We start from the raw sequence: 27635 nt of genomic DNA on the forward strand, positions 1-27635 counted from the left end.
GCTGCTGTCCTGCCTGCTTGCAGCGCCTCCATTACCACTTCTGCGACGAGCAGAGGAGATGGCATTGGGGATCCCGCCCTCCTAGGCCCCCCGTTTTGAAGGCTGGGGGAGGCAGGGAGGAGCCAGTGGCGGAGGGGGCGGGGCAAGGGACGGGTCAGTGGGGAAGGCGGGGCTCCTCTTTGGTGGCCTCTTGCCTTGGCGGTGAGCCCCAAGCCCACTCGGCTCCCAGACCGGGGAGGCAGCGGCGGCAGCCCCAGGAGGAAGTGGGCCATGGCGGAGGACGAGCCGAGGCCTTCGCAGCTCAGCATGCCCTTAGTCCTGGACCGGGACCTGACCAAGCAGATGCGGCTGCGCGTGGAGAGCCTGAAGCAGCGCGGCCAGAAGCGCCAGGATGGAGAGAAGCTGCTGCGGCCGACCGAGTCCGTGTACCGCATTGACTTCATCCAGCAGCACAGGCTGCAGTTTGAGCGCTGGGACGTCGTGCTCGACCAGCCGGGCAAGGTCACCATCACGGGCACCTCCCAGAACTGGACGCCCGACCTCACCAACCTCATGACGCGGCAGCTGCTCGACCCCGTGGCCATCTTCTGGCGCAAGGAGGACTCGGAGGCCATGGACTGGAATGAGGCAGACGCCCTGGAGTTCGGAGAGCGCCTGGCCGACCTGGCCAAGATCCGCAAGGTCATGTACTTCCTCTTCGCCTTCAGCGAGGGCCTCGAGCCCACCAACCTCAAGGCTTCCGTGGTCTTTAACCAGCTCTGATGGCAGCTGCTGGTTGCCACCCCCTCCTCTTGCCCACTTGCCTGACCCCTGCCCACCCCACCCCACCCCCCACCGGTGTGTGTTTGGGGACATTATCTTCTAGCTGCTGGCCTGTACTTGGCTTGGCTGGGACCCGAGCCTGCCTCCTTCCTCCTCTCCTTTCCCTGGTGCTGACGCTCCCCGCTCATGGGAGGAAGATGCAAACTCTTCGTAGTCTAGAAGCTGAGCTGGCTGCCACTGCTTCTGCGGTAGACCATGGTGGCCTGGTCGGGGCCAGTGTGGGAAGATGAGAGGCCATGGGAGATTGCCTTCTCTCTGCTCCATCACTGGGAGAGACAGAGAGACCATGATAGAGACAGCAACAGGCAGAGAGAGACATATCTAAAGAACCAGCCATCCGGCTTCTTCCAGAGACAGGGAGGCAGAGACGACAGAGCAGCCTCCTTGGAGAGTCTGGCAAACAGGCATTTGCTGCCCTCCTGGCCACAAAGCCTTTTCCTGGAGTCTGTGTCCAGAGGTGAACACCCAGCCAGAGAACCCAGGAAGGTGCTTCTCTGGGTACCTCGTGTGGTCCCACAACACCTTCCTCTTAACACATCTGGCCAGGGTGCTGTGGAGGCTGATTTGGGCATGGGGAGTGACTGGCATGCTGGGAGCTGTGCAGACTAACTCTCGTTCTTCTGAGAATGACTTCAGGAGGGGAGAAGTGAAGAGGGACATCTGTCTATCTATACACATACATGTATATCAAGAGGGATCATGCTATGTTCATTTGGATGTATTCTGTACCTGCACTGTGACAAGTCTGACTTTAGATGATCTGTCATATAATCACCCAGCTGGTTGCCTGGTGGCCTTTAGCAGGAGCTTGATCAGGGTGGCACTGGGGACGGGGTGCTTCTGACCTGGGAGACTTGGAGGTTCATGCAGTGAAGTGGGGAGCAGTATAGTAAGCAGATATCCCTCTGCCTTGGGGTGGGGGAAGCTGGATAGAGGGTCCAGAGCCCTGGAGCTGGAGGCAGTAGCATCTCTGGGGCCTGCTGGGATGTCAGGCTCTTCCTCGGTGACTGTTGGGAGACGGTGAGTTTGTCATCCCGGTGCAACATCTTTGGTGGAGTCGAAGGGTGGGGATTGAGATGGCCTGGGAGAGCAGTTGTGACAGCTGATGATCAGAAATGGGCTGGGGGTGGCAGTGTGGTGTGATGGTGGAACACTGGCCTCAGAGGTTGCTGGGCACAACCCACTCACCAGAGAGGGAAACTGAGGCACAGTTGCCCCAGCAGATTCAGTTCCAGCCCCCAAACCTCACTCCCCTTCACACTACACAGGCCCAGAGTTCTGGCATCAGCCGAGGCGCCTCACGAAGTGTCTCCAGGCCAGCCCCGCCCCCCCTTTTTTTTTCGTCAGGGACGTGCCTGTGACAGTTTGCTCGAGAAACAGAGCTGTCGAGGGGTTGGAGGGCCCTGGGAACAGAGGCAGTGAGAGATGGAGGGTGAAAGCCAACCCCAGTGATCGGCGCTGCTGGAAGGGCAGGTGCCTCCCCCTGCCGCCACCCCCCCACCCCCCCCTTCAGAGGCAGGTAAATGGAAGCAGCTGGAGTAGGATTCTTCAGTGGGAGGTTTGACTGTGATGTGAGCAATGGTCCGTCCTAACTCAAAAGCTCAGGTGTCTATTCTGGGATGTGCTAGGATTCCTGCCTGCTCTCTGCTAACTCTCAGAGAGCCTGGAGGCCAGACCTTGGCAGATGGCCCAGCCCTTCTGTCTTTGCTTGACCTCTCCCTGAAGCTCTGGGGACCTTCTTGGTGCAGCCTGCTTGTACCCTCACCCCCCACATGTCTGCCCCATGCAGGCGTGAGTGCCTCTGCTGTGGCCACTATGCGTCCCCAATAAAGCCTATGTGCCCCGCCTTGTGTGCATTCTCTTGTCAGGAGCCACCCCCTCCCTGGGCCCTCTCCACACTCCTGCCCTCTCCTCCCACCTCCGCTTTCAGGGACGAGTCCCCGAGCAGGCAGGTGACTGGCCCAAGATCAGATGTCAGGATGGAGTTTGAAACCAGGTGCCCTGACACCCAGCCAGGAACCAACACGCCTGACAGTTTTTTCTCCAGTAGTTCCCAGACCAGCCTCCGTGTGAGGCCTCAGGGAGGCAGGGGGTGCCAAGAGGGGATGGGGGGAACTCACCAAGTCAGTCTCCATCTTGAGTCTCCCTCCCTTGCAGGGTGGCTGGGCAGGGGGCAGACGGGACAGGAGAGTGGCTCGGGGGTAGGTAGGGTCAGGCCTGTGCCCAGGTTTCATCTGGCCTTGGTCACTAATTTGCTGCCTGTCCTCAGGCAGGACTTGCCTCTCCCCCAGCCTCAGACTTTCTAAAGGGAACAGCCTGGTTGCATGAAGCCCTCGCATTCCTGCCCCACTGGCCGGGTAAGGCCCATGTCACCACGTCACCTCAGTGCCCCAACTGAGCCCAACCCTCACCCAGTGTTTGGACAGTGACAACAGAAGCCCAGGGAGGAAGCTGCCTGCCCAAAGTCACGGTGGATGTGGAGGGGCTGGGGAGGGTGTATATGTGAACCAAGCTTTGGATCTGTGGACCTTTGACCCCATGACACTGGCCCCCTGGAATGGGCAGGGGCGATGCCCCCATCTCACCGGAGGGCTCAGGCCCCGGGCGAGGCTGGTTTCTCCCCAGAGACGAGGTCAGTCCCCGCTTCAGAGGCCACTCTTCGGGTTTTGCTTCAGAACAACCCCCAGTCAGGTCTCACAGCCCCGTCTTCCTCCCCCCAGACCCCTGCCCAGAGCAGCCGCTGCTGCCCTGATTCTCTTCCCCAAGCCCAACGTCCAGCCACAGCCTCCAACAACTCCTGAAGATGCTTCGGGGAGGCGTGGGGGGCTGGAAACCGAGAAAGGAAACCAACTCCCCCGCCCGCCAAGGGCAGCAGTAGAAGGCCTGGTTTTGCTCCCGAGACTGGGCTGGGAGGAGGGCAGGGAATGTGAAGGTGAGGACGCGCTTTCCATGGAACCCGTGAGAAACCCCCAGCAGCAGACCTGCTGTTTCCTGAGCTCCTGCCTCCCGCAGAGCCAGTGTAAGGTAGTGCGAGGGGCCCTGCCTGGCCCTGCCACCAGCCGCCACCTCTGTGACCCCATGAGACCTTTTCTGAGTCTGTTTTCTCATCTGCCGTTCTGTGGGAGCTTATAATGGTACCTCCCGTGTAGGGTCATTGTGAAGAAGAAATGAGTGACAGTTAGCAAAGTGCTGAGGTTCCTGAGTGGCACACGGGCTTCCTCTCTGGGTCTGCTCATTGTAAATACTTGCACTGTAGACACGGGGTCTCACTTTTCACAGTGATTCTGAGAGGAGAGTGAGAGGAACATATTTACTGAGGAAGGGTGCACGCTGCAGAGAGGCGACGTGCATTGCTTGCGGCAGCATGGTGAGGTGGAGGCACGGGCAGGGTCCAGGCCTGCTCTGGTTGGAGAGAGTGGTCTTGGTGGAGTGGATTCCCTTCAGGTCACCGGGCTCAGAAGGGCCCAGTGGAGGGGACCTCCAGCCCTCACAGTCTAGCCCGGGAGCCCCGCGGGAGGGGGCCGCCCTGGGTTCTCTTGAGTATCTGGCTGTGCTCACTCTTGTGAACAGGGATCCCCAGCGCCCCCTGCTGGTGTGTCAGCACCCTGCTCTCTGGGTGGGTGAGCCACAGGGCTCTCCTCCCAAGGGGGTTAGGGTGGGGTTTACCCATCTTCCTGGCCTCTTCTTGTCATGGCATCTGAAACTCAGGAGTTTGAGACTCTTGAAATCAGAAGCTGAGAACTGAGAAACTTCAGATGCCCAGAAGAACCAGGGACCCTTTCGTTTTGAGGATTCGAAGAGGCCTGTGTCTCACCTCACCCAAGTTGGGTAATGAATGCAGGAAACCCCACTGCAGTCCTGTGACCCGCAGCCCCACCGTCCTTGTTCAGAAATGTTCCCTGGCTGGCTGTCTGGGATTGCAGGCAGAAATCGGTAGGATGTTCCCCCTCTGCCACCTGAGCAGACACACACACACACACACACACACACACACACTTGCATAGAAACATACTGATGCACATACTGACTTTCACATACACATGCATGCTTCTGTGTACACACACATGGGCATTCACTCACTGGCCCAGAGTCCAGCAGGATTTGAACCCAGCCACTTGGGTCTGGGTGGGAGTCCCTCAGGGAAAGCCCCAGTAAGGAAGCGGGGAGGAGTCCAGGTGCCAGGGCATCAAGGGGCACTGGGGCACACCCATCAGTGAGGCTTTGAAGTTTCTGGGTGATTCTGCAGTGGGTGGCTGAATGGGTGTGCATGCTGAGTCGTTTCAGTAGTTTCCAACTCTGCGATCTTATGGACTCTAGCCTCGCTAGGCTCCTCCATCCATGGGATTCTCCAGACAAGAATCCTGGAGTGGGTTGCCATGCCCTCCTCCAGGGGATCTTTCCGACCCAGGGGTCGAACCCATGTCTCCTATGTCTCTTGGATTGGCAGGAGGATTATTTACCACTTGGGCCACCTATGTGTAAGGTTGCTTGCAATCCCACTGAGTTCTTGCCTCACTGCCTGGTCAGCCCAAGGAGGTAGCTCAGCCCTTTCAGGCCTTGTTTTTCCCATCTGCCCAGTGGGCTGTTGTCAAGGTTTTCCTTTCTCCTCTTGGGAGGGAGGTTGACCAGGTCACCCCAAGGTTGTACACATGTACCCACACACCAGCAGGGATGACCCCTCACGTATGCACAACCCTCCACAGTTGATGCATCTTAGTGCTCACAAACAGTCTTGGAAGGAGGGTGGATAGATGTGGACTCCTGGGGAGATACAGAGTTAGACAGGACTGAAAGAGTGTTCCAGGAAAGAGAAAGTCAGGGACTTGTAAATGGAAAAGCCGTGAGATTGTTAGAGGAACTATTTGTCCTCAAGGGCTAGACTGTCACGAGTTGTTTTAGGGTAAAGGATCCAATAAATATCTTGAGTTTCTGGAACGCTGGGCAGACGTTCTGGATGGCTGCGTTAAAACAAGAAGTGGTCAAAGTTCAGATTCCATGTGGGCTGAGGCATGCATAAGTCATACTTGCTGAGTGGCCTCCTGGCCCCATTTTAGAGCGCTCTCTTAGGAAAACCAACTCCATTTTCATTTTTCTTTTGTACCACTAGCGTGTACAAACTCCCCAGCTGGCCAGGGCCTCTCTGCGGCCAGCATTTGCGGAGTTTCCTCCTGGGAAGACAGCCAGCTGTGGAGCTGGGCCTGGCCACGTGGGAAGCAGCTTGGAGGAGGGGCTGCCTGAGCGTGCCCAAGGGGAAGGTGGGGTCTGGAGGCCCCTGCCAGCTGCTGCTCAGCTGGCCCCTGAGGGACGGGTTCCGGGGTGTGGCCAGCAGAGGGAGCCACCTGTTCCAAGCTGAGGTGTCCTGAATCTACACCTGGGAATCTACGTCCCAGGGTGTAGATTCCTGTGGGGGCTGAGGGAGGCAGTGTTTAGGGGTGAAGCCGATAGCTGCCTGCAGGGCTTTTAATGCTGGGCCAGGGAGCTGGTGTCCATGGCGATGGAGCTTTTCAGCTGTAGACACTTGAGAGCAGGGAGACAGCCTAGGGAGCCCTTGTGTCCATCGCTCTGTCTCAGCAGTTGCTAACTCACGGTTGATCTTTGTTTCGTCCTTAGCTCTCTCTCCTCTAGTGTGTTAGTAACTCAGTTGTGTCTGACTCTTTCTGACCTCATGGACTGTAGCCCGTCAAACTCCTCTGTTCATGGAATTCTCCAGGCAAGAATACTGGAGTGGCTTGCCATTCTCTGCTCCAAGAAATCTTCCTGACCCAGAGATCGAACCCTGGTCTCCTGCACTGCAGGCAGATTCTTTACTGTCTGAGCCACCACAATCCGCTCTCTCGAGGCAGCATATCATTTCCTCTGTAAATATTTCTGGCTAAATCTCTGAAAGATAAGGACTTGTTCGAAACAAAGCAAAAACCCGTAATTATAATACTGTAACATAACTGAAAAAGCAAGAGAGTTCCAGAAAAACATCTATTTCTGCTTTATTGACTATGCCAAAGCCTTTGACTGTGTGGATCACAATAAACTGTGGAAAATTCTGAAAGAGATGGGAATACCAGACCATCTGACCTGTCTCTTGAGAAACCTGTATGCAGGTCAGGAAGCAACAGTTAGAACTGGACATGGAACAACAGACTGGTTCCAAATAGGAAAAGGAATACGTCAAGGCTGTATATTGTCACCCTGCTTATTTAACTTATATACAGAGTACATCATGAGAAACACTGGGCTGGAAGAAACACAAGCTGGAATCAAGATTGCCGGGAGAAATATCAATAACCTCAGATATGCGGATGACACCACCCTTATGGCAGAGAGTGAAGAAGAACTAAAGAGCCTCTTGATGAAGGTGAAGGAGGAGAGTGAAAAAGTTGGCTTAAAGCTCAACGTTCAGAAAACTAAGATCATGGCATCTGGTCCCATCACTCCATGGGAAATAGATGGGGAAACAGTGTCAGACTTTATTTTTGGGGGCTCCAGAATCACTGCTGATGGTGACTGCAGCCATGAAATTAAAAGACGCTTACTCCTTGGCAGGAAGGTTATGGCCAACCTAGATAGCATATTTAAAAGCAGAGACATTACTTTGCCAACAAAAGTCCGTCTAGTCAAGGCTATGGTTTTTCCAGTGGTCATGTATGGATGTGCGAGTTGGATGGTGAAGAAAGCTGAGCGCCGCAGAATTGATGCTTTTGAACTGTGGTGTTGGAGAAGACTCTTGAGAGTCCCTTGGACTGCAAGGAGATCCAATCAATCCATCCTAAAGGAGATCAATCCTGGGTGTTCATTGGAAGGTCTGATGTTGAAGCTGAAGCTCCAATACTTTGGCCACCTCATGCGAAGGGTTGACTCATTGGAAAAGACCCTAATGCTGGGTAGGATTGGGGGCGGGAGGAGAACGGGACGACAGAGGATGAGATGGTTGGATGGCATCACCGACTCGATGAACATGGGTTTGGGTGGACTCCGGGAGTTGGTGATGGACAGAGAGGCCTGGCATGCTGCAATTCATGGGGTCGCAGAGAGTCGGACACGACTGAGCGACTGAACTGAACTGAACTGAACATAACTGAAATAATTTTACAGTAATTCCTTACCACTATCAAATATCCGGCAAATATTCTGATTTCCAATTTGTGTCATAAATGGTTGCTTGGATGTTTTACAGTTTGAATCAAATCCAAACAAAGGTCCATTACTTCAGTCTGGTGGTTCTCGTTCATCTTTTCATGTTTTTGCCCTTGCAATTTATTTGCTGAAGAAATCAGTCACTTGTCCTGTGGAGTTTCCAATCATCTAGATTTTGCCGGCTATGTTTTCAGGGTGTTGACTAATGTTTGTGCTCTGCATTTCCTGTGAGGTGGGACTTACCTCTGGGAGCATGATAAGGTTCAGGCACAATGTTTTTGGCACAGCTGCTTCATGGGTGAAGTTCTCTCAGGAGGTACATAATCTCTTGTTGTCTCTCTCTTCTGTGACATGGAAACCATCCATATTCCTAAGTGGAGGTTAGAAGCCATGATTGCCTAAATCCATCATTTGTCAGTGGTTGCAAGAGAGTGGGAGGGTGATATTCTTAATTTCTTCCTCTTTTCTTAGCTGGGAATCATCACCAGATAAAGGCCTCCCTTCATCTGCTGTTGGTTACTTTATATCACTGTTTGTATAGAAAAGTCAGGATTTTTTTTCCCCCTTCACTTTCCAGTTTCAAAAAAATCAGTTGATTCCTTGCCATCCTCCACTAGTGACTGACTATTTGTTTGTGTTAGTATCATCATGATCTCATGAATTTGAACATATTGGATGTGTTTTCACTCATCACCGTCTATGGCTAGTGGGAGCTTCTTCACATTGGTCCTGAATATTTTGATTACCTCCTTGATTTCTTGCATGACTGGATGTGGTCTAGAGCAGCAGTCCCCAATCTTTTTGGTACCAGGGATCTGTTTCGTGGAAGACAGTTGTTCCATGGATGGGGTGGAGGGGAGATGGTTACAGGACGATTCAGGTTCATTACAGCAGGGTTCTCGCTCCTGTGAGAATCTAATGCCGCCACTGATCTGACAGGAGGGGGAGCTCAGGTGGTAATGCAAGTGGTGGATGCTCACGTGCTTGATTGCTCAGTCGTGTCTGGTTTTGCGACCCCATGGACTGCAGCCTCCTCTGTCCATGGAAATTTTTTTCCAAGCAAGAATACTGGAGTAGGTTGCCATTTCCTCCTCCAGGGGTCTTCTCCACCCAGGGATCGAACCTGCGTCTCCTGCATTACAGGTGGATTCTTTACTGCTGAGCCATCAGGGAGGCCTTCATGAGTGGCTGTCAATACAGATGGACACTTTGCTCGCTGGCCTGCCACTCCTGATGTGTGGTCCGGTTCATAATAGGCCATGGCACTGGTCCATGGTCAGGCAGTTAGGGACCCCTGGTCTAGAGGGTGTTTGGTTTGTATGCCCGTGGCAGCTCACCTTTCTCTCACTCGGTACCCTGGCTGGCAGAGGGAGGGGCTGAGGGGTGAGAAGACTGGCCTGGGGGTCAAGGGCTGTGATGTGGGAAGGAAATTGAAGCCCACAGGGATCCCTGACTCTGCATCACAGGCCCTGGAGCCTCATTAGCTGCCTCTTGAGTCACAGAGAGTTCAGAGCCAAGCCCTGGGTTTGCCTAATGATCCTCTTGTGGCCCCAGTGGTACCTCTCAGCTCCTGTGAGGGCGCCTCTTCCTACCTCCCCCCACCCCATCCCATGCAGTCCAGAGCTTTCAGAGTGGGGAGGAGTGGAGGAGGGTGCAGTGGCCAGGCCAGTGTTCCCAGCTTATGGCTCCCCATTGCTCTGGGCCCCTGCATGGACCCCATTTTTGATACACTTTTCTGTCCTGAAATCAAGTGTGGGGAGGCATGCCAGGGATTGGGACAGAGGCCAGCCTGGGGGTTTTCATTGAGAAGGGACGCAGAGGTGCCTGCAAAGGGACCAGCTCGTCTTGAGTCCCTGCTGGGTTCTAGATGCTGTGTCAGACTCTGAAGCTCTGAGTGTGAATCCTGCCTGTGCCCGTGGGTGGCCTCTGCCTGCGACTTCCTGCCCCAACCCCTCAGAAGACAGCCCCGCGTGTTCTGGGTGCTGCGGCCCTTAGCAGGGCTCCATTGGTGGCTGGGGCACCTCTCACTGTGCTTAGCATTTTCATTTTCTTGGTCTCGAGTGTCCCACTAGGGAGTGTTTCTCTTTGCCAGCATCCGTGTTGATGGTAAGAGGCATGTTTACATGAATCCTGGCTTCAAACCCAGGTCTGCCTGCCTCCAAAGAATGTGTGTATTTTCTAGTTATGTGACCCCGGACAAGTTGCTTGCCCTGTCTGAGCCTTAATTTTCTCATCTGTAAAGTAAGGCTGGTTATGATAGTAATCTGCTCATGGAGTGGTTGTGTGAATTAAACTGAGATACTCCATGGCGGTCAGAGACTTGGTAAACTCCATGGATTATTTATGGAGTTCCAAGATGCTACATAAATAACCAATATTATTAAGAGTCCCAGTGAATGTCTTTAGACTTATACATTCAGTTACCATGTTTATTGGGCTTCCCTTGTGGCTCAGCTGGTAAAGAATCCGCCTGCAATGCAGTAGACCTGGGTTCGATCCCTGGGTTGGGAAGATCCCATGGAAAAGGGAAAGGCTACCCGCTCTAGTATTCTGGCCTGGAGAATTCCATAGACTGTATAGTCCATGGGGTTGCAGAGAGTCGGACATGACTGAGCGACTTTCACTTCACCATGTTTATTAAGGACCCTCTCTGGGCCAGGTGCTAGGTGGATAGCAGTGAGTGACCAAGACTGATGTGTCTCTGCCCTAAGAGAGCTGATAGTCCAGTGACAGTATCAGCATTGAACACAACATCGCACACTTGTGTAATTATAACTGGGGAAAGTGCCTCAGAAGAGAAGTGCCAGGGGCCATGAGATGGATGGACAGGTGTGCAGGCCTAGTCTGAAGAGTCAAGGAGGGCTTCCTGGAGGAAGAGGGTAGGCCCTAAAGGACAAATGAGAGTCAGCTGGAGGAAGAGCAGGTGCAGAGCCTCTAACCAGAGAAAGCCTGGAGCAGGGCACAGTAGGTCAGTAGGTGGGGACTGGGGTGGATGAGGGTAGAGAAATGAGCCTGGGGAGGTGGAGGTAGGGACAGAACACATTAAGGGTTTGGACCTTATTTTCCAGGGAAGTGACCTGATCAGACAGCTCTCTCTGCTGCTGTGCGGTGCAGGGGCGGGTGTGGCTACTGATGCTGTTACCGTGTCCTGGGGTGAGGAGATGGAGGACTGGGCCAGGGCGGTGCCAAGGGGTGGAGAGGAGGAGATGGATTTTCAAAGAATGTGGGTGCTCAGATTGGATGGAGAAAGGGAAATGGGAGGCCAGTGTGACTGCCGGCTTTTGGTTCGGGCAGGATGTGAGGAGGGAGTTTCTGGTGGTACCACTGACCAGGCAGGACTGAGGTGAATGTGCTGTATTTCTGAGGGGAGGATGCAGATGGGAGGGAGGGGGAAGCTCATAGAATCTTAGTATGACAGGGCCTCAGGGAGCCTCCAGCCCCTGCAAGGGTGGGGACACAGAGGCCCAGAAATAAGAAGGACTCACAGTGGTTCATGGCAGCCATGGGGAGTGAACCCAGTATTCCTTTCCATTTGATTCCCACTTCCTCAGGAAGCTGGCTGTGATCCTCATTGTGTCCCCATCCTGCCTCTCTCCCCATCCAGGTCATCCCTGACTGGAAGGAGCAGGAGTGGGACCCCGAGAAGCCCCATGCCTACGCGGGCATCTTCCACTTCCACTTCTGGCGCTTCGGGGAGTGGGTGGATGTGGTCATCGACGACCGGCTGCCCACGGTCAACAACCAGCTCATCTACTGCCACTCCAGCTCCCGCAACGAGTTCTGGTGTGCCCTGGTGGAGAAGGCCTATGCCAAGTAGGTGCCATTGGCGGGTGGGTGGGCGGCCAGGCTGGGGTGGTGCTGTTCATGGGCGCTGGGGGTCTTCCTCTCACTGCAGCCCCACGCACAGAGAGGTGAGGGGCAGGTGCAGACACAGCAAGCTCAGAGTCCGGTACCCAGAGCACAGCCAGCTGAACCTTCGCCAGGTGTGGTGGAGGCCTGGACTGAAGGGCCCCTGGGCACCTGGTGTCCGGTCTTCACAACCAGCCCATGTGGGGAGGAATAGTTACTCTCGCTTCTACCTGGGAAGACGGAGGCCCAGGCAGGTGACCTGCAGGTAGTGGGGGGCAGAGCCAGCAGCTCCATTTCAGTCGATGGTTCTTTTCCAAAGATCCGAGTTGCCAAGCCCTCCTTGGAGCCCTTGTTGGGGCTGTGCTGTCTGCAAGCCAGGCTGGTTGAGGAGGTTGGGCCAAACCCCTGCCTTTCCTGCTCCCTGGGCCTCCCCCTCTTCCACCCATTGGTCTGTCTACCAGACTGTCCAGCCATTCTAGCTTTGCCTACCCCTCCTTCTGCTCTGTGCCAGGCCCTGTGTTGCCAGCACGGGCTTGAGCCAAGGTTTGCTGAGCTGTGGAAGGCTTTGGGGTGGAGTGACCTGCCCAGGCCCTGAGGACAGGTGCAGGCCTGGGGCAGGATGGCCAGCAGGATCAGAGACCAGTTGCTGGCTCTGTAGGAGCCTCTCTCTGGTTCCTCCTTCCAGACCCATTTGTCCCTCTCCTGGGACAGTGTGTGTGTGTGTGTGCGTGCGTGTGTGTGTGTGTGTGTGTGTGTGTAAGTGTAAAGGGAAAAAATAAAAACTCCATCATCAAAAACAAACCCATTAAGGAAGCTTCCATTTTTAATCTTAAGAAAGCAAACCCGCCCCCTGGTGGTCACTTGGTCACCAGGGTCCTAGGTTGCAGGCTCCTCCCCTCCCATTCTGGGAGACCCACTCAGTGACTCGGTAGGCTTGCTCTTTTTTTTTTTTTTTTTTAAATAATCGTTTTATTATTTTTTAAAAAATATTTTATATTTTTAAAAAATTGTCCAAAATATAATAATATTTATCATTTTGACCATGTGTAAGTGTACAATTCAGTGGCATCATTTACAGTCACAATGCTTTGTTCCCATCATCACTGTCTGTAGCCAGTATAGACAATGATGGTTTTTCATCATCCTCAACGTAAACTCTGTTACCTGCTAAACAATAACTCCCTCTTTATCCCTTCTCCCAACCCTGGGAACCTCCATTATGCTTTTTTGTCTCAATGAATTTTCCTGTTCCAGGTAGCTCATATAAGTGGAATATTTGTCCTCCTGTGTCTGCCTTATTTCATTTAGCATAATGTTTTCTCGGTCCATCTATGTTGTAGCATATATCAAAATTCTGTTCCTCTTTATGGCTGAGTAGTATCCTGTCATATGTGTGTGCTACGTTTTGTTTATCTGTTTGTCTGTTGATGGACACTTGGGATGTTTCCACCTGCTTAGTATTATGAATAATGTTGCTCTGAACATGGTGTGCAAATATCTGTTCAAGCGTCTGCTTTCAGTTCTTTGGAATATATATTGGGTTGGCTGAAAAGCTCATTCAGGTATGGAAAAACCCGAATGAGCTTTTTGGCCAATCCAGTATCTTGGCGTGAATTCCTGAGTCATATTATAGTTCTATGTTTACATTTTAAAAAAATTTTTGTAGAGTATTTTTATTTATTTATTCATTTATTTTGGTTGTGCATGCGTCATGCAGGATCTTAGTTCCCTGACTAGGGTTGAACCCATGCCCCCTGCATTGGGAGTGAGGAGTCTTAACCACTGGGCCACCAGGGAAGTCCCTGTGCTTACACTTTTGAGTAACCACCAAGCTGTTTTCCACAGAGGGCTGTACAATCTATGCTTGCTTGTTTGTTTGTTTGTTTTTAATTTGTTTACTTTTTAAATTAGAAAATGAATCCGTATCTGTTACAGCAAATCCAGAAAATATAGAAAGCTATGCAGAGGATAATAAAACTCTCCCGTATTCCCACATAGTCTCCTAGGCCACTGCTCTCCCCTTCCCTGTTCTGGGCCATCTGGATTAATACATGAGGTAGCTCCTCTGCTCGGGACAGTACGACATTGTCCCCTCAAGGCCCGCCCCCTCTGCATGTCTCCATTTCCTCCCTTTGCTCTCCCCACACCCTCCTCCACCACTGGCAGCTCTTCTAACATCTTTTGATGCCTCTTTTGTTTGTTGGCTACCTTGCAAAACCTGTGCTGCTGTTCCGTGGGCATATGAAATGGCATTTTGCCATATATCCCATTTTGCTTCTCACGTTCACATTCAGTATTCTGCCTTTAAGACCCCAACCCTAAAGGAGCCACATCTGTGTCTCTAGCATCTGACACGTTGCCCATGTGGTATTGTGCTCAGTTGCTCAGTCGTGTCCGACTCTTTGCAACCCCATGGACAGTAGCTCGCCAGGCTCCTCTGTCCATTCTCCAGGCAAAGATACCGGAGTGAGTTGCCGTTTCCTACTCCAGGGGATCTTCCTGACTCCAGGGATCCAACTTGCATCTCGTATGTCTTCTGCATTGGCAAACAGATTCTTTCCACTGCGCCACCTGGAGTAGATACTTAATCTTTTTGAAATGAATTATTGTATATGTTTTAGACGTAATTGGAATCTGACTTTATTGCTTTTTCAAACGCTACCAGAAAACACTAGCATTTTCCCTGCAGTAAGAATTCCTTTAGTGTTTTGTTCAATGGCTGCTTAATGTTCCAGTGTTGAGATGCAGCATTAGCTTTTAAAATCAATTCCCTGTTGTTAGACATTTAGATGATTTCCAGTTTTACATTGTTATTAATAATGTTATTCATCCAGAAATGATATGTCAAAAGACATATGAACTTTTAACAATTTTGAAAAGAATTGCTGGATATCTAGACAGCTAATTTTTGAAGATGAGGCTGTGAAGGCAAAGGGGAATTTGAATGACAAAATGGTGTGGTTCATGGGATGGATGTTGGCCTGGGAGCCAGAGACCTGAGTTCTGGTATTGGCTCTGTTGTGTGACCCGCTGTGTGACTTTAGCGGTTCTCTTGACCTCTCTGAGTCTCAGAAATCTCCCCTAGAAGGCTGGGGAATGTGAGCTAGGAGTTCTTTCCACGTTGCTTCCAGGCTGGCGGGCTGTTACCAGGCCTTGGATGGAGGCAACACGGCGGATGCGCTGGTGGACTTCACAGGTGGGGTTTCTGAGCCCATCGACTTGACCGAGGGTGACTTTGCCACCGATGAGGCCAAGAGGAACCAGCTCTTTGAGCGTGTGCTGAAAGTGCACAGCCGGGGAGGCCTCATCAGCGCCTCCATCAAGGTGAGAACACAGAGACAAGCCCCAGAGGCTACCCCCACAACCCTTCATCGACCTGATTGAGTGTGGGGGTGACTATGGCTTCCCAGGCAGAGCCCCTACCCAGGTTGGCTCATAAATCAGAGCCTCGGCCTCATGGGAGGAGGGGAGCAGCTAGAGGGTGCAGCCCCTCCCCAGGTCTGGACAGCACAAGCCTCAGGCCCCCTGCCCTAAGGCCTTGCCCACACTGTTCAACCAGCACCCGCATTCTGGCCCTCTCGTATTGGAGAGATGGGTGTCTGCACATTCGAGAGTCCCTCAGCCAAGGTTTGAAACAATCAAGCCATGAGGCGGCTGGAAGAGGCGAGGGAGCCCCTTCCGCCTGCTGGCACAGGCCCGGGAGCTGCACAAGGATCGTCTTATTTCACTGACTGCTCGTGTTTTGGGTGGGAAAGCAGGGATTCAAGTAGAATTCGAACCCATGTTTGGCTGACCAAGTGGTGTATTGATAAAATGACTGTCTGGAAAATTAAAAAGCCCTGATTGGCTGACTTCTGTGGTGTAAATACTCCCACCATGGTTGATGTCAAGCTAATGTTTTAACAGCCAGGTTGCAGAATTGCGTCAGCGCTAGTGGACTCCAGCTCAGCTGTGGGCTGACCCCACTGCAGGTCCCAGGCTTTGTAAAGGGCTGTGAATGCCAGGTCAGTCCCTATCCGCAGAGGAAGGAGGTCGTCGGGGCTGCCATTCCCGCCTCGTCCTGTAGGGGGCGGTGTGCCCCCTGCTCTGGCTGGAACCCGATAGGCCCCGCCTCTGAGCAGCTGTGTCCCACAGGCAGTGACAGCGGCAGACATGGAGGCCCGGCTGGCGTGTGGCCTGGTGAAGGGCCACGCGTATGCCATCACGGATGTGCGCAAGGTGCGCCTGGGCCACGGCCTGCTGGCCTTCTTCAAGTCGGAGAAGCTGGACATGATCCGCCTGCGCAACCCCTGGGGCGAGCGGGAGTGGAACGGGCCCTGGAGCGACACGTGAGGCCCGGGGCGGGGGGAGTGGGTGGGGCAGGCCCCAGGTGGGTGGGCCGAGGGCTGGGGGCTTGGGCAAGGACCGGGTGGGCTTCCTGGAGGAGGTGGCACCAGGGCTGGGGCCTTGAAGGATTTACGGGGAGGATGACATTAGGAGAAGACTGTCTTTGGAGGGGGCGTGTGGGAGTGGATTCAGTGTGGGTGGAGGTCTGGAGGTGGGGAGGAGCTGATTCCTTAGGGGATGTAGAGACCCCTCTGGTGCAAGAGTGAGGAAAGTAGGAAGGGAGGCCACCAGGGGCGGGAATGGGGGTGACTGCCCTGTGCTTGGCTCATGGCCCTGGTGAGGCCAGGAGAGGAGTGGAGCCCAGACCCCCATTGAAGGAGCTCCCTTCGCTGAGAGTCAGCTCCCCCTTCCCCTTGAGCCTGAAGCTTGGCTCCCAGACCCCCAGGTCCTGGCATGGTGGCAGTCCAGAGTTAGCTGCAAGAGTGGGCAGAGAAGACTTCTTGGAGAGGGACTGGGCATGGCCTGGTGCTCCTGACCACCCCCACGCTGATGGAGGCCTATTGTTGAGCCATCCCTCATGCCTCCTGTCCCTTGCCAGGGTGGCTCTGATGGGGTCCCTCCTCTGATCCTCTCCCCTCTTGCCTCCTATGCTCACATCCCAGCTCAGAGGAGTGGCAGAAAGTGAGCAAGAGTGAGCGGGAGAAGTTGGGTGTGACTGTGCAGGATGACGGCGAGTTCTGGTGAGTGTGCCCTTGCCCAGGGCGGGTGTCCAGGGCTGAGAGGGCATCTTCCTGTGTGTCAGGCAGGGAGCATTGGACAGGAGGGCAGGAGTCAGGGCTCTAGCCAAGTGAGGGCTCTAGTGAGGCTGTAGCCTCACCGTCAACTTGTGTGACCTTGGACAAGTCACGACATCTCTTTGGGCCTGTTTCTGCCTCTGTGAAGTGAATTGGGCAGAATGAACCATTTCGTCCCCATAGTTCCCCACTTCCCCACCTTAGGGGACCCTGGGCTGCTCTGGTACCCAGGTGAAGCCCTTGGCAAGTAGACCAGGGTACTAGACCAGGTACTAGTGGGCGATTGACCAGAGGACGCAGGGCACATGGCTGCCTGATGCCAAGAGCAGGTAGGAAGAGGAGAGGCCTTGCAGAGGAGCTAAGACTCAGGGTGCAACGGAGCCTTGTGGAGACCCAGCCCAGAGGCAAGAGAGCATGCTTGGGTTTGGGAAGAGTGAGTTCAGGGAGGCAAGGCAGGTGGGCTGGAAAGATGACAGCAGCCTGGCTTAAAGAGCATATTCATGATTCCTGCATTCATTCACTGTTGGATTCATTCATTCTGTGTTTAGCCCTGACTGTATGCTAGGCTCAGTGTCTTTCTTCAGCAGGACACTTTATTTGGAGACTGAGCCACTTCCTGGAGGAATACAGGGTATCCTGTGTGTGGGAGATGCTGTGAGGGCCCCAGGCAGACCCAGAGGTAGATGGCAGTGATCCTGGAACCCTAGTGAGGTCCCCTCCTGCAGGTGTCAGGGGAGCCGCTGCAGGAGGCCCCCTTAGGCCCTCTGATCTGGGCTCCTGTGGATGAGATCCACTTTGCCCAGTCTGGCTCAGGGGCCAATTGAATTAAAACATAGCAGTAGAAAACCCTTATCAGGAATGGGAAGGATTTCTCGTAAGGCCTTTCTTATGTATGTTCACTCTTGATGCATATATGTGCATATTCTCACATATGTGCACACTTGAAGGTGGGTGGACCCTTCCCCTCCTCCCACCCAGGCTCCTGGAGGGGTGGCAGCATCCTGGTCACTGCAGCTCACCTAACAAGGGGTTCCCACCACTATCTGTGGACTATAATGGATGGAAATATGTTTTATAAACTGTAGAAGGCTGTACAGATCAGTTATTCGTACTAGTAATGATTGTAACAGCCAGCCTTTGCCAACTCCTTTCTGCCGGAAGTTGTATTACATGTTTTTATTGCATAGCTTAATTTCTGTGCAAACTCTGCGAAGTAGGCAGCTGTTGTTAGATTGATGCCCATTTTACAAAGCAGGAGACTGAGGCCACAAGAGACATGAAGGGTCCCTGTGAAGCCACGTCTGCACTTGCTGTGTGGGCCGTGGTCCAGAGGGTGCGGGGTGAGTGGGTAGCTGGCAGGGAGGGGGACTGGCTGGCTCAGCCCCTTGCCACACCCAGGATGACCTTCGAGGACTTGTGCCGCTACTTCACGGACATCATCAAGTGCCGACTAATCAACACGTCTTACCTGAGCATCCACAAGACATGGGAGGAGGCCCGGCTGCGTGGTGCCTGGACGCGGCACGAAGACCCACTGCAGAACCGCAGCGGGGGCTGCATCAACCACAAGGACACCTTCTTCCAGAACCCACAGGTGGGACTCCTTGGGGACCCCCCGCCCACCACCCCTCAAGCAGCTGTGGGGCCCCCGCCATCGTCCTGCCATGGCCTCCTGTGTGACCCTGAGTACATCCCTGTTCCTCTGTGGATCTCAGCACATCTGTTTGTCCTGTGGGGTTGGATGGGCATGTGTGGGTGTTCCTGTCACCCCCAACCTCACGATCTGACCTGCATGTGGTCAAGACGAGGAAATAGGCCCTGAGGACTAACGAGTGTCCTGACAAGAGCTATAGGGACATTTTATTTAGAGGCAGAGCTCAGACTCAGATCCCTTGTTTCCACACACAGTGCTGCTCCTTCTGGGGGAACTCAGCCAGGCTGACTCCCCACAGGGACCCCTCCTCTGCAGCCTCCTTGGTCATGACCCTGGAACCCACCTAGTCCTCACTCCTGGTGTGCCTTCATTGAGCAGCAACTGCATACAGTCTTAAAGCTGAGCATCCATCATCTCCCCAAGTCCTCCCACCCCGCACGCAGGGTTGGGCATTGTCAGCCCATCTCACAGATGCAGGACTGAGGCTCAGAGAGGTGATGTGACTCGCCCAAGCACACACAGCTTCTGGAGCAAGCTAGCCCATCTTCTTCAGTATGGTCTCACTGCATGTCCCTCTTCCTCTGCCCCACCCGCAGTACATCTTTGATGTCAAAAAGCCAGAAGATGAAGTGCTGATCTGCATCCAGCAGCAGCCAAAACAGTCCACGCGGCGGGGCGGCAAGGGTGAAAATCTGGCCATTGGCTTCGACATCTACAAGGTGAGGCCAGCTGGGCCCCTGCTCTGGGTGAGGAGAGTCCGAGCTGCCTGGTCCTGGGGGACAACGTTCTGGAATACTCTGGTCTCTGACCTCACCTCACCGTGTCACCCCGGACACATTGGCTGATGCCCGGGGCATGCTGTGACACGGGTCCTGTTTCAGTCCCCGCAGACGCCCAGCCTGCCTTGCACTGGCTCCATGGGAGCTTGCAGCCTGACTTATTCCTGCCCCAGAACCACAGGCTGTCTGGACAGGAAAGGGGAAGATAGCTGGCAGTCAGGGCTGGGCTCTGGGAGGCCCCACGCTGCTCCCTCCCTCAGGGTTCTGCTCCCCCCTGAGTCGGAGGCCTTGCTGGGCACTGGGAGGAGGCATCCTGGGCAGAGCCAGGTGGGGTTCCCACCGGCCACTCCCTGGCCTGGGCCCCAAGACCTTCCACATGTTGCGATGCCCTGTGTATGATGACACTCAGCATAGCGGGACAGTGTGGGCCTGCCAGACACCAAGAACCCAGTGAAACCGTGTGTACCTGCTAGGTCCACGGCCTGAGTCGAGGCCCTGGCCTTTGATGTGCTGGGTCGTATTATGATAGTTTGTTCATGTCAGTGTTGGGACATTCACTGTGTGCTAATATTGTGACTTTGACCTGCCATGACCTTTGCTGATGTGACTGTAGCTTATCATGGCGCTTATTCCAGGAATGAAATGGTCTGGCATATCCTAGTAGCTGGTGATGTCATTTCATGGACACATGTTGTGACCTGGACAGACAGTGATACTTGGTTCTGTTGTGATGTCAGAAACCCCATGGACATTGTCACCAGGGGGATTCCCATTGCCACCGCCTCCCACCCCAACAGCTTCATGAGATATAATTCACAGCCCACGTGATTCACTCATTTAAGGTGTATTTGTAGAGTTGTGCAGCCATCACCACAATCAACGTTAGGGCACTTTCATCACCTGCAAAAGAAGCCTCACGCCCTTTAGCCGACATCACCCAATCTCATCCACCTACCCACCCCCCATCCCCCACCATCACCAGCCCTAGGCAGAGGCTCGTCTACTTCTGACTCTGTAGATTTGCCTATTCTGGTCATTGAGGGGTAGGGAGATGGGAGATGCGGGATGGGATGAGAGGCGGGCTCTGAGACCCAGTGCTTCCGCCCCCGGCAGGTGGAGGAGAACCGCCAGTACCGCATGCACAGCCTGCAGCACAGGGCCGCCAGCTCCATCTACATCAACTCCCGCAGCGTCTTCTTGCGCACGGAGCAGCCCGAGGGCCGCTACGTCATCATCCCCACCACCTTCGAGCCAGGCCACACTGGCGAGTTCCTGCTCCGAGTCTTCACTGATGTGCCCTCCAACTGCCGGTGTGTGGGGGCTGGCTGGGGGCCAGGGTTGACCGGGCCCCTGGCCACTCCAGGCTGACCCACCATATATAGCCCAGACATGTTTAGTGTCATCCCAAGGCATGGAACCTGGGCCTCCAGCCTCCCTGGGCTGACATCAGCTCCCATCTCTTTTGCCTTTCTCTCCTCCCTATCCCAGCCTCTCTCATCCACGTGAAGGAACAACTGCTCACGTGTGCACAGCACTTCACAGTTTACAAAGAAGCTTTCACTCATGTTGTTTGCTCTTCCTGAACCCCGGGTGGGAGGTCTGACCCCTCCATTTTACAGATCAGAATTGGAGATTGAGGTTGGGTTTTTAAGGTCATGTGACCAGTGGTAGAGCCTACTAGGTAGACTCTGAAACCACCCCAAGCCTGCCTCGGTGCATCCCTGTGCGTCCCCACACTGCCCTCCCACCTGGTAGGCAGCCCAGAGTCCCACATCCCAGACTGGGGAGACAGCTTGTGGAATCAGTGGACTTCAGTCTGGCCGGTCTGTGCTGTATGGGCAAGCCCTTTTCCCCAGTGAGCCTAAGTAAGTAAGTGTTAGTCACTCGTGTCCAACTCTTTGAGACCCTATGGACTGTAGCCTGCCAGGCTTCTCTGTTCACGAGATTTTTCCAGGCAAGAATATTGGAATGTGTAGCCATTCCTTTCTCTAGGAGATCTTCCCAGTCTAAGGATCGAATCCCAATCTCCTGTATTTGCAGCCAGATTCTTTACCATCTGATTCACCAGGGAAGCCCAGTGAGCCTGATGCTTCCTAGTGTGTAAAATGGGCCTAATAGTTACCTAGGTCTCAGGGCTTTGTAAGGATTAGAAACAATACCCGTTCCATCCCAGCAGAGTGCTTGGCACTCCATAACACATAGCACACTGCTTTTCCCTGGGGTCGGGATGCAGCCTCAGGAAGCTGACGGGGGTTTGTTTGCCTGAGTCCAGCACTGTGTGGACTCAGCACTGCTCCTGCCCCTGCCTCGCCCTCTCGAATCCCCTGACTTTCCGCCTTCCTGGTCCCTCTCCATTACCTCCCACCTCTTCTCCTCTGCCCTGCACCAGGGAGCTGCGCCTGGATGAGCCTCCCCGCACCTGCTGGAGTTCCCTGTGCGGCTACCCCCAGCAGGTGACCCAGGTACACGTCTTGGGAGCCGCAGGTCTCAAAGACTCCTCGACAGGTGAGCTTGCCTGGAGAAAACCCCCAGCCCTTGTCCCCCAGCCACAGAGACAGCCTCCATAGCTCTCCTGCTCTTCCTCACTCAATGAGCAAAGCTTTCCTGACATCCACTTTGGGCCCAGCCTTGGGTTGAAGTTGGGCACATTGAGTGGAGCAGGCTCTGCCACCTGCCCATGGGCAGTCTCCAGTGTGCGGGGCAGTCAGATGCAGGATCAGGCAGCTGGGAGGGAAGGTTCAGGGAAGGCTTCCTGGAAGAAGTGGCCTTTCTACAGGTCGTGGAGATGTTCAGGTATGGAACCTGGTGTCTGGGAAGGGGGAACAGTCTTGCTAAAGGTATGGAGGCCAGAGATTACCAGTGTACCCCTTTCTTATCTCTGGAAGTTAGTGAGTTGGTCAGGCTCTGGTCTCCCTTCACCTGAAAACATGAGCCCAGGCTTCTGCTTCCAGAATTCTGTCTCATCTGGGCCCTGCCCCAGCCCCTACCCTCACCCCATTGCCCACTCCCTCTTACAGGGGCTAACTCTTATGTGATCATCAAGTGTGAGGGGGACAAAGTCCGCTCGGCTGTGCAGAAGGGCACCTCGATGCCCGAGTATGATGTGAAAGGTGTCTTCTACCGCAAGAAGCCGAGCCAGCCCATCACTGTGCAGGTGAGCCGTCCTGTCTGGCATCCCTCCTGGGCTCCTGGCCTGATGTTTCCCCACTCAAAATGGCTAAGTTCAGTGTGGCAGGGACCCCAGGGACCTGCGAACGCTGGGTTCTTGTTCCTGCTCTGTGCCTGACCTGGTGTGGCCTTGAGAATTCTCCTGCCTGTCTCTCCTGGAGCCCCGGAGTCCCCTCTGTGGGCTGGGGAATCAGGTGGATAAGCTGGAGTGATTGTGGGACACAGCAGGGTCAGTCTCCCAGCCACAGACAGTGGTTATCTCTGCCCACCTTGCCCCAAAGCCTTGGGAGTTGTTCCTTAAATTCCCCAGGTGGCAGATGGAGGGGTTGGCTGTTGCCTGAGAGCAGAGGATCAGAAAGCCAGGGTCCTTGGGCTTCCTGGTGGTCCAGTGGTAAAGAATCCACTTGCCAGTGCAGGAGACAGGTTCAATCCCTAGTCCAGGAAGATCCCACATGCCGCGGAGCAACTAAGCCTGTGTGCCACAACTGCTGAGCCTGTGCTCTAGAGCCTGGGAGCCGAGACTTGCTGAAACCCGAGCACCCTAGAGCCTGGGTTCCACAACAAGAGAAGCCACTGCAAAGAGAAGCCTGCACAGCATAACTAGAGAGTAGTCCCTGCTCGCTGCAACTAGAGCAAAGCCTGTGCAGCAATGAAGGCCCAGCACAACCAAAAATAAGTAAATGATGAATTAAAAAATAAAAAAGAAAGCCAGGGTTCTGGACGTGTGCTTCCTTACCCTCTCAGGCCAAGGTGGCCACGATTCTGAGCTCATTGACAGGAAGCCCTGTCCGCAAGACCCAGGCCAGCATCTCTCTGGGTGAGAAACCATCTGTACACAAATGCCTGGGGACCCTGGGGAAGCTACTGCACTGGGTCCCACTGGATCTAATCACAGACCCATAGATGTTGGGGTTGAAAGGACCCGTAGGGGCCACTGATCCAACCCTCATACTAAAGATGGGGAAACCAGAGCAGGGGGTGTATCATTTGTCCAAGGTCACCCAAGGTCAACAGCAGAGCTAATAGTGACAGACTTTGTACATGGAAGGGAGCTTTGACAGATGGCAGGAAGCCAAATGCTTCGGAAGGGGCGTGGCCTTGCCCAAGGTCCCTGGTGAGGCAGAGGCAGTGCCGGGCTCCTTTTCCTTAGCCCATCTTGCGCCGCAGGAAAAGAGACTCAAGGCTCAGCCGCTGTTGCCGCACCCCCACAGACTCATACTCCTCTTCTCAGCGATGACCCTGCGCTATCCTCTGTCTCTTTCCAGATCTGGAACCACCGAGTCCTGAAAGATGAATTCCTGGGCCAGGTGCACCTGAAAGCCAATGCAGATGACCTCCAGGCCCTGCACACCCTCCACCTCCGGGACCGCAACAGCCGGCAGCCCAGCGACCTGCCGGGCACCGTTGCTGTGCGCGTGCTCAGCAGTGCCTCCCTCACGGCCGTCTGATACCCGCCCATCTACCTGCACCTGCAGCTCTCATCACCATCTGCATGTCCCCAACCTGGCCAGGGACCAGCCTGGGAGCAGGACACCGGGCTCCTTTTCCCACCTTTGCACTGACCTGCTGTGTGACCTTGGGAGGTCTCTGCGCCTCTCTGGGCCTCAGTGTCCCAAGGACCCCAAAGCATTCCCTTCTCATGGAGGAGTCTTCTTGCCTGAGATTTAAAGTAGCGCCTCCCTACCCCAACTGCCACCTTGGCTAAGGGACTCTGTCCATTGAAAACCTTTTCCCAAGGCCCTGCTGTCCGCCAACGGAGTGCCAAGATGTCACTTGTTTACACACAAACTGCCACATCCCCAAGGCCCACCCTTGTCCCACATGTCCCCAGGGCCTGCCCCCATGTCCCAGACTTGCTGTCTGTGTCATCTTCATCTGGTTTTCTAGCCACCTTGAAAGGATGCTTGGCTCTTGGGTTCCTGCTCAGGCTGGAATTAGAGAAGTGTGCAGGTGACAACTGTCCATTCTCCAGTCCTACCCACTCACCTGCCTGTCATTCATTTATTCAAAGGAGATTTGCCAAATGAATAAGCAATGCCCATGAGACCCCGGATGGAGCCAGGTGCCTCCCCACAGCTCCAGGAGACTTGGTGGCAGTCCTGGGCCTCTCCTCTGCTCTCAGGTCCTCTCAGAGGCAGATGCCCAGAGGGGCTGCAGTTGCCTTCTCCTTCTAGGTTCTGATTTCATTCCCGGCCTCTGGCTTAGGGTCCCTGGAGAGGCGGTGGCAGTGGTGTTGAGGAAGGGCGTCCTGCCCCTACTGTCCTGATGTGGGAAGGAGTGTGTGTGGTGTAGTGGGCCAGCAGGTGGAGGGGGGCGTGGGGACTCCATGGGAGGCACACGCTCCCAGGGCGCCCTCTGCTGCAAGACCTGGGCTTTTCCCCAGAGCAGAGGCTCTGGGGTGGTGGTCTCCAGCCTGCAGGGCTCAGGTTGCCTGTCACACTTGGCAGGAGATGGTAAATCCACTACCTGACCAGAGGCCCCTCCACCAACATTCCCCCAAAAACGCAGCTGAGGAGCCATAACCCTCTTGCTGCCTGGACCAAAATGCTCCTTTTAGTCCTCAATGTTTTATATTCTTTCCGTTTTAACTCTCAATTTTAACCAGGGGTTTTTAAAGGAAAACTGAAAGCCTGAACCCTTTTTTCTTCTTAAACTCCACTTCCTGTGATCCTCTGATTTTATTTTGATCTGCTTGGGGAGGGACATGAGCGAGGTCATACCTTCTCAGAGGAGGTCTGGAGGTAGATGAAGAAGACAGGGGTTTGTACTGGGATGTTTTGCCAACCGGTGTCAGCTGTGTTCTTAGAGTGTTAGGGCTGTGGCCAGTTTTGGGTCTCTTCTGTGTCCTTGGGCTCCAGACCAGGTGATGTAAATGAAAAAGTCCAGTTGATCCAAGATGGGGAATTCCTGTGGCCTTGCTGGGAATTCCTTCAGGGAAACCTGACTTTTTGGCTCCAGATCTGGCTCTTTGGTGCAGTGTCCTGGCTGGATCTGCTGTATCTTTGACTTTGCCTCCTTACTCCGGCCCATTCTGCCCCTGTGTCCTGGTCCTGGGACATGGGAGGGGCCAGGAACTGAAGGACAAGGAGGACAAGAGGATTCCTTTTCCTAAACCTGAGCCTAGGGTGAGGACTTTGTGTGTGACCAGGAGCAAGTTGCTTAAACCTCCTGTGCCTCGATTTCCCCCTTCTGCAAAGTGGGGCCAATAATTCTCATTTGTCAGCACTCTTCCTAACAAGTGCTGAATAAGGGCAAAACAGTACCCTTTCTCTTTGTATCTCTGTATGCGTATGCACTATACACGGTCATGTAATCACCACTTCTCAATGTCTGTTGGAAAGGAAGACTCGAGAGTCAGGTAGAGAGGTGAGGGCCAGATAAGCCAGCCTGGGACCTCTGGAGCCCACACGTGGGTCTTTGCTCAGCCATGTGCACCTGGGCTATGGGGTAAACCAGGGCCAACTGGGAGATCTGTATGGGCTTCTGCCTGGGGGTTAGGCACTGTCCCCTGCCCCCTTCTCAAACAAAACTGGCTCGGCAGTCTTGCCCTTGCTTCCCACCCCTCTGGGTGGGCCAGGCTGGCTCCTGGCTGTGTGATGATCTGGGTCCCAGGAGGTCCTGGGGCCTGAGTATGTGCAGATGGGGGTCTTTCAGGCTGGGGCTGGAGGGTGGGTGTGGAGAGCAGTTGCTCTGTTTGCCTGTGCACCCTGCAGCTCACAGGGGCCACAAGTCCCCATTTGTAGATGGGTGGGGCCCCTGCTCCGTGCCACCTTGACCTGGGTGCCAGCTGGGTGACCTCCGTGCCACCTTGACTCACCCCTCAGGGCCGAGCTCAGGGTCAGATGAGTGGAGACCTGTTTTGTTCTCAGAATAAATGTTACCACGATTCCAGAAAGGCCTTCCTGTGTCTTTGTCCCTGGAATGACAGTGAAGGGGACGTTTCCTGGGCCTGGGGGACTATCCTCTGGTCTGAGAGTCGCATGAGGTAGTTGCAGCTGAGGCTGGACCCTGCTCTCCCTCACTCCCTGGGGGGAACGGGGTTGCCGGGATCACTCAGTTGTCCCTTCACCTGGCCTTCTTCCACGTCTGTCCCGGGCACTGGGGGTGCAGGGAGACAGCCACAGTCCTTCTGTGGGGCAGTCTACAAACTGGTGAGGGACACACAATGAGTGGTGAGGTGGTATGGGAGCCTGCTGGGGGCAGAAATGGGGGCGGGCAGTTGCATGAAGGAGGCCAAAAAGGAGATGGGCTCGTGGGGGCACAGGTGGACGTGGGGGGACCAGAGTGGAGGCTTTTGGGGGGAAGATGCCGGCAGCTCAAGCCAGAAAGCCAGGGCTGGCAGTGAGGAGAAACCGGGTAGATTTTGGAGATAGAATGGACAGAATTGGTGACTGGGTTGAGGGAGGGGAACAAGAGAGAAATAAGTGAATTAAGACCAATATTTCCCCCTAAGACGGAGAGAAGGACATGATGAATGAGATGCCCACCTTAGCTTAGTGCCTGGCCCCTGGTGGGTGCTGAGTAGTTGTAGCTACAGAGCATCAGGAGAGAAACACATGCCCTACCCCTCACCCCCTCACTACTCCACGCCCATCCCTCACAGCTAGGCCTGCACTCTGCCTGGAGCACCATTTCCTCTCCAGGGCTCAGTTTTCCCATCTGTGTGAGGCTGACACCCATTGCCCGCCCAGTCTGGGACGCTTGGCAAGAGGTGATTAGGGGGGTGCTAGGTACCAAGAGGAACCTCCCCAGACGGTGGGTGGGAGTCCAGCAGCAGGGATGGGGTCCGGGAGCAACTCCTATCATGGGCACCTGGTCAAACACACTCCCGCAGCCAGGGGTCTTCAGGGGTCAGGATCATCAGGTTAGAGGGGGCCCCAACCCCAGCAGAGGCTGAGTTCCAGTGCTGTTGTCACTCACTTGCTCCAGGCACAGGCTGAATGCTCAACCTTGCTCTCCAGGGGGCGCCATTGGGCCATTGGTTCCCCCCTCCACACTGGGTGCCCTACATCATTCTGTGGGTGGCAGCCAGGTGGCCCCTTCCCTCAGGCACATCCCAGTTACAGAGAACTCAAAAGAGCACCTCCCTCCACTCTGGCCAAGCTGCCCTGG

At 54.5% G+C, this 27635-nt stretch overlaps 2 protein-coding genes across 3 annotated transcripts in view; both read left to right on the top strand.

Moving 5' to 3' along the window:
• Positions 1–26418, top strand: part of CAPN5 (calpain 5) — a 56681-nt gene extending 30263 nt beyond the window's left edge. For both annotated transcript variants that reach the window (XM_081543177.1, XM_081543178.1), the window contains exons 4-13: positions 11558–11766; positions 14934–15126; positions 15937–16130; positions 16791–16868; positions 18321–18516; positions 19173–19295; positions 20469–20665; positions 21745–21860; positions 22373–22509; positions 23789–26418. In XM_081543177.1, coding sequence (XP_081399303.1) covers positions 11558–11766; positions 14934–15126; positions 15937–16130; positions 16791–16868; positions 18321–18516; positions 19173–19295; positions 20469–20665; positions 21745–21860; positions 22373–22509; positions 23789–23971 — 1626 coding nt within the window. In that variant the 3' untranslated portion in view covers positions 23972–26418. The remainder of the gene's footprint in view (positions 1–11557; positions 11767–14933; positions 15127–15936; positions 16131–16790; positions 16869–18320; positions 18517–19172; positions 19296–20468; positions 20666–21744; positions 21861–22372; positions 22510–23788) is intronic.
• Positions 271–762, top strand: OMP (olfactory marker protein). The gene has a single exon (XM_081538314.1). The coding sequence runs from the start codon at positions 271–273 to the stop codon at positions 760–762; it is 492 nt and encodes a 163-aa protein (XP_081394440.1).
• Positions 26419–27635: the final 1217 nt, after the last annotated feature.

Source organism: Giraffa tippelskirchi, chromosome 11 (genome assembly GCF_054371585.1).
Source record: "Giraffa tippelskirchi isolate mGirTip1 chromosome 11, T2T-mGirTip1v1.2.pri, whole genome shotgun sequence".
NCBI lineage: Eukaryota > Metazoa > Chordata > Mammalia > Artiodactyla > Giraffidae > Giraffa > Giraffa tippelskirchi.